General features: G+C 36.8%; 1 protein-coding gene across 1 annotated transcript; it reads right to left on the reverse strand.

The window, feature by feature from the left end:
• Positions 1-995: 995 nt before the first annotated feature.
• On the reverse strand, positions 996-5,949 carry PWWP3B (PWWP domain containing 3B). The gene is given in 3 exon segments (XM_033201583.1): positions 996-3,487; positions 3,490-4,719; positions 5,765-5,949. Coding segments are annotated over 2 exon segments (2,079 nt in total). The 5' UTR covers positions 4,508-4,719; positions 5,765-5,949; the 3' UTR covers positions 996-2,426.
• Between the last annotated feature and the right edge of the window lie 7,224 nt (positions 5,950-13,173).

Here is a 13,173-nt window from a genome sequence, read left to right on the forward strand (position 1 = left end):
CCCGCATTGTATCTAGGAAGTAACTAACTTGCTTTTGGTTTTACAGGCTCATACACAGAAGGAACTTGCTTTGTTTCAGATGAGACATTGGACTGTGGACTTCTGAGTTAATGCTGAAATGAGTTAAGACTTTGGAGGACTGTTGGGAAGGCATGATTGGTTTAGCAATGTGAGGACATGAGATTTGGGATGGGCCAGGGGTGGAATGATATGGATTGGCTTTGTCCCAACACAAATCTCATCTTGAATTCCCATGTTTTATGGGAGGGACCCAATGGGAAATAATTGAATCATGGGGGGATGTCTTTCCCATGCTGTTCTCATGATAGTGAATAAGTCTCACGAATTCTGATTGTTTTATAAAGAGGAACTCCCCTGCATGAATTGTCTCTTGCCTGCTGCCATCCATGTAAGATGTGATTTGCTCCTCCTTGCCTTCTGCCATGATTGTGAGGCCCCCACCCAGCCATGTGCAACTATAAGTCCATTAAACCTCTTTCTTTTGTAAAATGCCCAGTCTCTGGTGTATCTTTATCAGCAGTGTGAAAATGGACTAATACAATTATAGAGCAAATAAAGTGTGTTTTATCCAGGTTATAAAATCCACATACAGTGTGATGATGGTTTGTTGTAAATTACTTCTTAGGGCAATGAGGAAGGTATGCGGAATGATAGAGGCTGTATGTCTAAGAAGTCTTGGTCTTTTATAGTCAGGGTCCAGAGAGGTTTTGTGGGACATGCAGCTTATAAAATTCAGTAGGCTTTCTATTAAAGTAATACAAAAAATCAACATGAAAGGGAATACTTATTTAGAATGACAACTTATAGCGAGTGTTAAAATGATGGCAACTACAAGAACCAAAAATTCCAAACAAATCATATATATACATTTTGTGTGTGTGTGTGTGTGTGTGTGTGTGTGTGTGTGTTAAATTTGGAGAAACACCACTTATGTAGCTGCACGGTTTCAAGTAGGATGATGTAAAAATCCAAGGTGAATAATATAATAGTTTTATTGTAAATCAAAACACCAAACTTTTGCAAACTTTACATAAACGCGTAGCCATGTGAATGTATAACAAGAGCCCAAGGGCGACCATTGTCTAACACGTAAAAATGCAGACAGTTTCATGTTAAGCCCTTAGAATTTCCTTTCACAGCAAGTTTTTAAAATAAACTAACTTTTCTAACATTATTTCTCACAAAAATATATTTCAAGTTAGAATAAACAATTCATTGGCTTCAGACTTTCAATTGTGTATATTTAACCATACTCAGATAATTGTCATATATAGCCAAATGGAGGCTTTTTCTGTGACCTATTTCCAAATTCTCAGATTCTGGTCCATCTACTCCTTCAAGCAGTTTGGAATGACTTGCCAGTTGGCATTTATATCATTGAAACTATTCTACAAGTAAGCCATTTTGATAAAGCTTGTTTGGTTTGAGACAACTATGTATTTGGAGATAGAAGACTCAGAACAAAGTGCTTGCCTTTTCTACAGTTTATATCAAACGAGATGGGCACTTAAGCAGTCAGCCTGGATTCATATGTCTAGAGTGGCCAGGCTGTAAATACAATAAGTCTAGCTGCCTTCCACATGTGGTCAGACAGCTATATTAAGAAGACCCAATCACTGTTAGTTATGAAGATAGCCAGGAGCTTGACTGATTTAAGGAACTATTCAGCCATTGAAGGACAGACATTCCCAAAAATGGAATTTCAGGGAAGTGTAGAATGAACAATTCTGTTTAAAGCAGCCAAAATTATTTTCTGCATGCCAAGATGTTATTCACACACATAAATACTATATGCAGATAATCTTCATTTTTGAATTACAAGTTGTTTTATTGCAAAAGCAAGTATAGTTATAATATATAGCAAAGCAAATCTATCTTTGGTTCTATACATCATATAATTTTTTTGCAAAAATAAATAGGCATGGCAAGAAAAATAATTCAACTATGTGAGGGAAAACTCAATATTTTATAAAAATTAAGCAAGGAATATAGAAATGATGTATCTTTTAGGCTTTTTTTCAATCATCTTGGTTAATATCTAACACCAGTGCAATTTTAACTTTAAAATAATTGTGCACAATATATTAACAATACAGCATATATTCAAAAGTGTCATAAAACAAAATGGTACTTTCCCTTATAAATCATTTAGGAATTATGCTTTCTAAAAATGTACGGGAAAGTAGAACTGCTGAAATATGTTGACAAAATTAACTTTGAAGAAGCGCAAGAAAAAGAAATAAAGATGTAATTATAACCACAGATCCTAGATATCTCAAAAAAGAAGTGAACACATTATCCATTCTCCCATTTGCAGAAAATATGTATTAGAGAGAATTCTTCAGAGATTTTTTTCAACTAGTATCTATGAGAGCTCCCTGTCATGGTTTCAACTTTCAGCACATTTAGTGAGCTTCATTTGTTGGTGGTTTTCGTCTCTTTTCATATATTATTTTTGCATCAAATAATTCTCTTTCCCTGTAGCCTAGACATGGTCCTTTTAGATACTTTGCTTCAGCTGCCTCGTAGTCTAACCCATCAACAGCAGAAATTGAACAAATAATTGCTTCTGGCAGAAGAACTTCTAGGATAAATTTAATTTTGTCATCTTTTATCCAAGTTGGTATTATTTGATCTATTTGATTGTAGACTTCTTGTAAATATTTCACCACTTCATCCAACTGATCTTCATCCTCAAAGTATGTTTCAATACACGGTGTGAATCTATTTGCATTCAAAAATGATTTCAGCCATCTGGATCCTTTAGTGCCATTTACAATGGCCAGAAGATGGTTCTCCGCTCCCTTTGCATTCACAATGAAGTCCACCAGGTTCTTGTTGGCTCGGTCCCGAGCAGCCTTCATCCGGTCAGGGAGAATTTTTTGGAAGGACATTTTCTTGGTCTGGGAAGTCACAGCCATCGGTTCCCTGGCATCTTCATTATGCAGCTTTGGAAATTTGTTCCTGAAAGTATCCTGTTTTATTTCTTTCCTAACTGGGTAACTAATATCAGCAGCATAATATTCAAGCAAAGAGCCTGTGAAAGAACCACAACCTATTCTAACCCTGTAGTCACAAATTAGTGAGATGCACCAGTCAATACTCTCACTATAATCCTCCCTGGCTTTGTCCACTAGCATTTGTTTCTCTTTACAATCAAATTTCTTTAATCTTCTAAAATTGACTCTAATGCCCTTCTTTTCAGAATTCATGTTTGCCTCAACAAAAAGCACACTTGCTTTCCTCTCTTTTCGTCTGATACTTTTTATCACTGCTGGCCAAAATGGATATTTCTGATATTTAAACCAGACTATCATTCCTGTTTCAAATGGACGTGTCTCATAATGTAAAATGAAGCGTGGAAGTTCTTCGTCTTCCTCATCATCATCTAATAGAGAAAGATTAATGCGACTTGGAAGCAATGACTTGTCAGAGGCTTGACCGTCTTCCTCAAGTTCTTCAAATCCAGTCTCTGAAAATTTCTTTCACTATTCATAAGACGTGAATAATCCCAGACAGGGTTAGAGGCACTAAATGAAACCTGGCATTCCCTTGAACAACTCCCAGGGTATGCTGCAGCCCCCATCTCTGATTCCACGGAAGGTTGATTCTGACTGGTATCTAAGCATGGATTTGAGGGACCCTCTCCAGGATCCTCAATATTCTCTGAGAAAGCAGAGCATTCAGAGGGAACAGCCAGGGTCTCTGGGCATGTATCCTGGCTCTCTTCTTTCAAAGTTTTGGGCATAGTGAGGATATCTGATGACAAGGGTGGAGCAAACTTTTCATCTTTAACACATGCACTTTCCTCTTTGACTGCAGAATGCACAGACAGAACTGCTGAGATATCAATCTTATTCTTGTTCTCTTTTTCATCATTATCTTCTGAAAGTGAATGGAAAGTCTCGCACCAGCTAGAGTTTTGTAATGACTTTGTTTCCACTTCACTTGGAATAGTATCGGCCATTGTGTGCACTTGTGATTTATCATCATACAGGGAATCATCACTCTCTGAAGATGCTAACAAGCATGCTGAGTTTTCACTTTCCTGAAGACACTCTGGTAAGTCGGCTTCATCCTTCCGGTATTTTTTATGAGGGGGTGAATCGGACTGTTTTTGTGGTACATTTTGAGACAGCATAGTGATCTCCTCTTCATCTGAAGTGCTTGCTTGACTCAAATTTGTTCTCTCATTCAGAATATCCAGTGCCACTTTTAGTGATCTTCCATAGGCAGTTTCCTCTGTAGGCGGAGCACTGTCCTCTGACTGTAGTCCTAATGAGGCAGCAATGGCTTCAATTTGAGATTTATTTAGGATTTCTGTTTCTGTGCTGTCCATTTTAATTTTTTCATCTAGTGAGAGTATTTGAACTTCTAGAGAAAATCCCTTTTTCCTCTTACTGTTTGATGAAGTTTCAGATCTGGACAAAACTTTTGCTGGCCATAACTGGTCTTTCCAGTGGCATAGGACATACTCAGACTCCATTTTGTTTTATATTTGTGTGCCAAGGGTTATTACCAAAGTTGATGTGGCTGTCTTTGTAATTGCTAATGCAAGTTCTACACAAAAAAATACTCTTAACAAAGCCTCTTTCGTCTTATGACTACAAGGGTTTGCAGTTTGTGTGGCCTGTTCTCCACCTCAATTTTCCAAGGAAGCTTGAAAACGTTGTTTGAATGGGACAACACCGGAAGATACTGAAATAGGGAAAAGGAAAAGAAGAAAAGTATCAGCAAATACAATTATTTTGCCAAAACAGGAGGTGAGTAATTACAAATGGAGAGTAGATAAAAGAACAATGCTCAATGGGGCATGAGACAGAGGAGGCAGCATAATATAAGATTGCAGGGGCAGGGGTGGACAAAAACCAGAAAAGTTGTTTTATAATACCTCAAATTCAAGAACTTGCCCTCATTATTGAACATGCTTACTAAGGAGGGAATGTATGTACATGGAAGGAGAGGTGAGAGAGCTTGTGATGGGATGTCAGGAACTCTATTTATGTAAGTACATACTTTGCTACTTTTGTGTCCCTAATGTCATACCTATAGCAGTGGGTCTCCAAACTTAACATGTGTCAGAATCATCTGGAGGACTTATATTTCTAGGCCCCATCATGAGAGTTTTATTCAGAAGGTTTGGCTTGTGCTCAAAAGTTTGTATTTCTAAAAAGTTCTTAAGTGCTTCTAATGCTACGTGTTTAAAAATAACTCTTTGAGGAGCAGTGTTCTAGTTGAAAACACAGCTTTACGTTTTTTAAGCTGCAAGTGCTCCACTGTTCACCCAGAGCAGGCAGACAAAGACAACAGGGTCTGTATCTCCTGGACCCAGACAAAAATACAATGACTCTTCTAAAAGCATAATTTTAGAAGGCAGAGAGTCAGAATTACTGCTATGACAACTTGTTGGATAGGATCATTACAAAGGATTGGAGAGTCAGGCCATTGGCCTGAACTCAGGAAGACACCTGAATAGCCTCTTGCGTGATTTCTTCATAACGGTTTAAAAAGTGAGATTCTTCTCCAAACTAGAAGTTACAACTTTTAATTATAAAGTGTCATGGCTGCAGAACAGGGAGGAAAATGAATTGTACCTCAAATTATCAACCTGATTCTAACAGGAAATATGACTTTTAATTTAAAATGCTAGGATGGCTGTAGAGCAGGAGGCAAAATACATTATTCTCCAAGTTCTCAACATGTTTCTACCGTGAAATGTTTTGTGAAATTGGAAGAGTCTTACCCACTGTCACGTGGATCCTAGTGGGTCTGGTCCTGTGGTTAATTGTCTTGATTCTCACTCCAACTGCTTGTCCAGAAGGGCCTTTACCAGACTCAGCACTTCTGTGGTTGTACTGTCTTCCCGGGGCTTGGCTGGAATCACATGCAGATTGCCCAGGTCATGTGCATCTCTGATATTAACCTATGCTGTTCAAAAGGAAGGCAGGGAATAAAACCAACGAAATGGGAAAGGTGTCAAGAATTTTCCCTACCTAAACTCTAACAGGCATGTCATTCTAAAACATAGGAATGAGGCAAAATTTCATCTGTGATGTAGAAGCCGTGTTTATTTTCCTTCTGATTTTTATAATTTGAAATGCTCTCTGGGATAAATTTGTGCTATTTAGTTTATGTTGAAATCATCTCTGAAGAAAAGTATGGTGGAGTGGAGCTAGACAAAAAAGAAGTAACAATTGTCTTGTGTACACTATGAGTCAGCATGTAGATTTTGTTTGAATACACACATCAGTTATCATGTGGAAGTTTTCTTCTTTACACATACAGGTTTTTTTTTTTTTTTTTTCCCAGTGGAATTGCAATTACATGCTGTCTCATAGTTTACTAACACAAAATAGATTCATTGCTTTGTTTTTCTACTTCATAACAATGGTTGGCTGGAAAAAATTTAGAAAATCTGTCAAGTGCCCTTTTATGATGACAACCAGAACTACTCATGAGTTGAAGGGAACTTCACTCACGATCAGATGTAGTTTCCATCCTTATTCCATAAGGACTACATCCAGTTAGCCAGGAGTCTTCTCAGGCTTCTAGAATTTTCTATGTTAAATTTGAAAGTTTTTTTGTGTGGGATTCTAACCAGATCATAATGTCTTCAACTACAGTGTTTCTGATTATGAAAACATTCAGAAGTTTATTAAAAATGAGAAGATGCAGAAAGATATATGCAAAATAAAGTACAACCCTAGACAGATAACCGCTAGGAATATTTTCTATATGTATTTCTAGAACATTTTTACATATAAAGATAAATGTATCTCATTTGAAAATTTGAAACCAGCCTCAGATCCCACTCAAGAGCATAGCTTGAACATCTTTCACCTCAAGATTTTCCACATAATTTGATATAAATTACTTTAAATGAGGTTTTCCCCCAAGCCTGTAGCATTTTATCTCAATATTTCCCTGAAGATGTAACAAATCCCAAATAAATATATATAATAATTTTAAAGAGTAGAAAATGGTAAAGCCATCCCTGTCTCTACAACTATACAAGTAATCCTGTTAAAACTTTCATAGATATGTTTTTCCTGATTTGGTTGTAGTAACATACATAGGTATACTAACATACATATTTTTTCTTAAGTGAGAACATATAGTATGTGCTATTATATAATTTTTTTCACCTTATACTGTTTCTCAGACATTTGCCAAATGCATAGTATTTCATTGTATAGATGTACCATGCCATATATTTTGAAAACTGTGTATAGAAATAAACCAAATCCTCTGTTTCTCACTCTTAAACTTAGATGATACAGAAAAATGGCTCTTCCTGACCACGCTGGTATCTGTGATCTGAAAGAATAAACTGCAGGGAGGACACATGCAGGACTGTAGTTGACACGGCAACTACACTACCCACTTGATCAGGTCCAGGAAAATTTCCACTATTGGCAGAAGATGGGGGGATATGGGAGCATGTCTTTGTGTGTCTATGTGTGTTTATGTACTTGAAACAAAACGGGTATGCTGTTTCAGCTTCATTTTTCTTTCATGATTATAAAAATAATCACTGAGTAATCTACTCTAAAGATGCTGAAATAGGTTAAAAATAATATTAAGATGGTGACCTGGTCACACAGAAATGCTGTTAACATGAGAGATTATTTTCTTCCAGATTTTAAAAATCACATATATACATGCATATATTATGTGAAAGTATCTTCACTCAGCTACATATTTGATCCCTTTTCCATGCTCATGAACATGTGACACATACAGTCTTTTTATGTATCAATCAACTTATAGGTGTATTTCCCCCCATGTTGTCAAATACTTCTAAGTTATTTTTCTGTGCAAATTAATAAATTCCTAAACATTCAAACAATAACGGAGTGTCTAACAATATAAACAAGGAATGCCAACTCAATAAATTAGCAGGAACAGTCATGCTGCACTGAAGCCTTAATTTAGAGGCTGTAATCTGATCACCCCTTCTCCCACTGTGGACTTGTAAAGCATTGGAAGATACAAAAATTCCAGAGGATTAACTCCTTCAAAATGCCAGCAATTCTCAAAACCACACACCTTTCCCACCACTGCAAGACTGCCACTCCTATTTTTCTCATCTTTACTCTAAGATCCTGAGAAGTCACTAGAAAATAAGTAGCTTTAAGATAGCCATTACCTTGAAGCTTCTTGTCAGCTGCAGCCTGGTGAAATGCAGCTCCTCCCCCAAGACTGGCCAGGCACAGCTCCTTTCCTAGAGGCTCAGAGAAGGGTCCGCCCCCTGGCTCTATGAAGAACAGAAAGCCCCTCCCTGAATCAGGGGAGGGGGAATTGCCAAGAGAAACCGCTGAAGTGTTGAACTGCAGGAATGTTCCTTTTTAAAAAACTTTTGAGTGAAATGTCAACAAGTGTGCTTAATTTCTATTCAAACCCTTAGGGTGTGTGATTTCTTGAAGAAAAGAGGCAGCAAATCACTTTATCATATAATCAAAACCCAGGTACTAATATTCCTTACATATTTTTTTCTTGCCATCTCTGGCATCTTAACCCCATAGGTGAATTTTAATCCAGCTGGTCAAGCTCCATTAAAATAGACTGCTAAGGATATTGATTTGGATTACACAAAAACTGTACATTCTTTGAGGGAGACTTAATCTCTTTATAATTCTTTTTTTATCTTTTTGTTTCCAGGACATGGTATGTCTCTACTTTTATTCAGTTCTTCTCTTAAACTCTTCAGGAAGTTTCAGAGATTTCTTCACATATGTGATTATTTCTTGCTAGATGTTAAAATCATTGGCTTACCAGGAAAGCACTCATTTCATATCTCCTCATCAATAATCGACAATTCTGTTTCTTAAGTTTTGTTGTTTTTACTTGGGTGATTCAATGTGAGGGGAATTAATTTTTTTGGATTTATGTTTTTATTTACAGGTCTGAATATATTTTGCACGTTCTGTTCATCAAAATTCTATGTTAAATTTAAGTATAGATTTCTGATTTAACTCAGAAAGTCAATTTTAATTATCACTAGTGATAATTTGGGGAATAAAGCATTTTATTTGGCCTCTGTATCATATAATATGTAGTATTACTCATATATATATAATTACAATTTTAACATTTACCTTTATATAAGCATTAATATTAAAATAAAATATCAATAAATCAATGAAAGCCATCTCTAGGCTGGTGTATTACTGGGGACTCTAAGAGTATATAATGCTTTGTGCTATAAACAACCCTTAAATCTCAGAGGTTCAATCCCCCAAAAGTTTATTTTGCTGATGTCAAGGTTCAATGTAAGGCATCATGGGACCAAATAGGGGCAAGTTTCTCTGTTCTAAGCAGTCATTAAGAGACCCAGTCTTCTTCCATCCTGTGGCTCTACCATCTACTTGGGTCTTAAAGACCTTCATTGCATTCTTTACATCTAGCTAACAGCCTAAACAAGAGGGAGGATGGAGAGTCATATGGAAGGTTTTAGTGGTCAGGTCTGGCAAACATCACTGCTAGTTAACAGTCCACTAACCAGAATTTAGGCATGGAGCCCCAACAGGCATAGAGGCTGGGGAATGTAATCTCCCGGTGACTCCAGGAGAAAAATGAGACAGAGGTTGACAAACATGTAGTGTTCTCTCTGCCACAGGAAATTTTCCCTTCCAATCTTTTATAGACTTCTGTTACTGAAAATAGACTGCCAAGGATATTGATTTGGATTACACACAAACTGTACATTCTTTTTCTTTTCTTTTTTTTTAACAATCGTATATCATATTTGTAATGAATGAGACAGAAACTTCTAGTTGCTCACCCAAGATCCACTCTTTGCATTCTTCCTCATTAGCAGAACACCAGTTGTATTGAAGGTGGCAGTTTAATCTCCTAAAATATTGTCTTTTCCAGACTCCCTCACTGCAAGCCATGGTCATGTGATGGAATTTCTTGCCAAAGAACGCAAGCAGAAATTTGCTGTGAAGATTCTAGAGAACGCATCTCTAAAGGGGGACAAATAGCCAGCTTGGGCATTTTTTTTTTCCACTTTCCCCCTTTCTCTTGCTTCCCAGATTTGATCATGATAGAGAGAGTTCAGGCAGCCTTTCTGGACCACAAAGTGACTTCAGAAAAGGATGCAACTCACTAGGGACGTGTGACCCTAAACCACTCAATAATGGGATCACCTCATTCCAATCTCTTTGAGTTAGTGGAACATTAAACTTCTATCTTACCAAAGTCTCTCTGTTTTCCAGTCTTTTTTTTCTAGTACGAGAACAAAATAGTTGATCTTATAAAAATTACAATGAAAAGGCTGGGCGTGGTGGCTCATGCCTGTAATCCCAGCACTTTGGGAGTCCGAGACAGGCAGATCATGAGGTCAGGAGATCGAGACCATTCTGGCTAACACGGTGAACCCCCATCTCTACTAAAAAAAAAAAAAAAAAAAAAAAAAAAAATTAGCCGGGCGTAGTGGTGAGCACCTGTAGTCCCAGCTACTCGGGAGGCTGAGGCAGGAGAATGGCGTGAACCCAGGAGGCAGAGCTTGCAGTGAGCCGAGATCGCACCACTGCATTCCAGCCTGGGGGACAGAGCGAGACTCTGTCTCAAAAAAAAAAAAAAAAAAATGAAAATAACATAATTCTTATTATACAATTATTCTTTCAATGCTTTTGAGGTATTAATATATAATCTAAAGAGGATTATCAGGTCAATATATATATGGTTTTATTTAAATGATGAGATTTATTTTATTATATATTTTATAATGTAATATTTTTCATTCTGTCATTTCACATGTTTAAAAAATGCACACAGAGTATGATAATTATGTTAAAAAATTTTTTTTGCTTTATTTTGGATATTTTCTAGATTGCACATAAATCAGGAAATGCTATACTATGGCACCATTTTCAAAACGAAGTGCAAAGGAAAAGATTAATTCCATGAATAATACTTTCTATTTCACCAATTTGTAGAAGGAGGTGGAGAAAAATGATAACCAATAATAGCAAATGCTAATATTACACTATTAATATTTTTATGATAAAGATATATATCATTACAGATATAATAATACCTAATACCTATACAAGTTTTCTATATGCCAGGCAATGTTCTCAAGCACTCAACATATGATCTTATTTAATAATTAGATGGTTATTTCCTGGAAGAGAGGGCCATAACCAACTCACTCTGTATAACAACATTAGTATTATTATTAATAATGACAACAATGATAGAAGCCAAAAGTGTTTTCTTACCATGGGGAATATATAAGGGGTGGGTCACCTAGGGTGTGTTTACAATACCTTATGATTTCATTTATATGACATTTTCAAAAAGACAAAAGTATAGCTGTGGTGAAAAGATCAGTGTTGCCAGGTGTTACAGGTGGGGAAGGGTGTGGCTATAAAAAGACAGGCCAAGGAAGTTGTGAGGGTGATGAAACTTTTTTGACTGTGGTGGTGGTTATATGAGTCTTTATAAATGTTAAAATCCAGAGAACTGTATACAAAAAATGGTCAAGTATAGTGTATCATACTTTAAAGTATAATTTTAATGTATAGCAATTCAAATAATAAAAATTTAAATGAAAAATTGTAGTAATAACCATTATATAAAAAGCAAGTCTTTGCAAGTATGCCTTAGAAAGCATTTGCTTCTTCCTAAAGCATACTTAATAACAAAAAATCCCCAAATAACACCCATACACATATTTTTTCAAAAGCACCAATTGCACTTCCACTTAGGATATAAAAAGCTGTAAGAGAAAGTCATTCATAACGTAATAATGATAAATCTCTAGACAACCTACAAAATCATAACTTTCCTTGAGTCTATCAGGGAACTGAGTTAAAGTGAATTCCAAAGGGTGACCAGCCCCTTTAAAGAAAGACAAAACATATTAACCTTTGTCCAAACATGGAGACAGAAGTGACTGTCATACAAGCTGAAATTTTAATGAACTTTTAAAAGTAAAGCATGGGTTAGCTTTGTCAGTTTGGAATATCTGGAACCCCAGACACTTACACACTTACTACCAAGTTCTTTTTCACAGTCTTTAACCAGAAGCTCAGAAAAAATTACTCGGGACAAAGGAGGAGACCTAAAAGAGTCCATGTCACTGGTTCTGGTATGCAGAACGTAATCAGCTGTTGCTGGGGGACAGACATACAACCCCACAAAACCCTTCTGTCATGAGAAGCAAAGCCTTAAGACACTAGAGGAGAAGCAGCAAACCCTCTCCTGAACCCAGGCAAAAATCCCTTGCTTCTGGTGGAGGGGTAGAAGCAAAACTTACTAGCCTGGGAGGGAGAGATAGGAAACCCCCTAATTTCCAGGACAAAGGCAGAGATCCATTGCTGCTCCGGGAGAAGTAGAAGGGATAAACCCCTGCCCTGGAGGAAACCCTCTCTAACCCAGTTCTTACATGAATGAAAAGCAGTGTTCACCTATTGCTGAGAAAGAGGCAAGAAGATGTATCTGACCAAAGATCAACCACATATACAAATCAGAGGTTAGCTGCCATGGGGAGAGGAAAGAATGCTGAGAAAGGCTTACCCTAAAGGTCCATGTTCATAGAGCGCCGCTAAGGCTGTGGCTAGACAGGATAACAGACAGTACTTCCTACCTCATCATGAGTCTAGCACCTGATAATAACAGCAGTGAGCTGCTGTCATGTGACCAAGAGTAAGAAGACAGACCCTCCGCTGGTGGCACAAGTATGAAGAGACTACTGAAAATTTAGAGTGGAGAATCATTGAAAAAAATCCTGTGGCACTCCAGGCTCCAACTGAAGCACAAATAATATAAGTTATGCAAGCCAGATGACAATTAAGTGAGGAAAGGAGGAAAAACTCTCCAACATATTTATAATACCAGCATTAACCTGATACCCAAACTAGAAAATAACAAATAAAGAAAACTTCAGATCAATATCTCTCATAAACATAGACACAGAAGTCCTTAACGAAATGCTATTAATCAAAGCCAATGATAAAGAAAAAGAATAATACATTATAACCAAATGGAGTCTATCCTGGGAACGTATGGATGGTTCAACATTTGCAAATCAATATTATTCACCATATCAACAGACTAAAATGGAGAAAAAAATCTCAATTTTTACAGAAAAAGCATGAATAACATTCTACAAATAATGATAAAAGACATTTAGCATAGTAA

The sequence above is a fragment of the Trachypithecus francoisi genome, unplaced genomic scaffold (assembly GCF_009764315.1).
Source record: "Trachypithecus francoisi isolate TF-2019V2 unplaced genomic scaffold, Tfra_2.0 Lachesis_group6, whole genome shotgun sequence".
In the NCBI taxonomy this organism is placed as follows: domain Eukaryota; kingdom Metazoa; phylum Chordata; class Mammalia; order Primates; family Cercopithecidae; genus Trachypithecus; species Trachypithecus francoisi.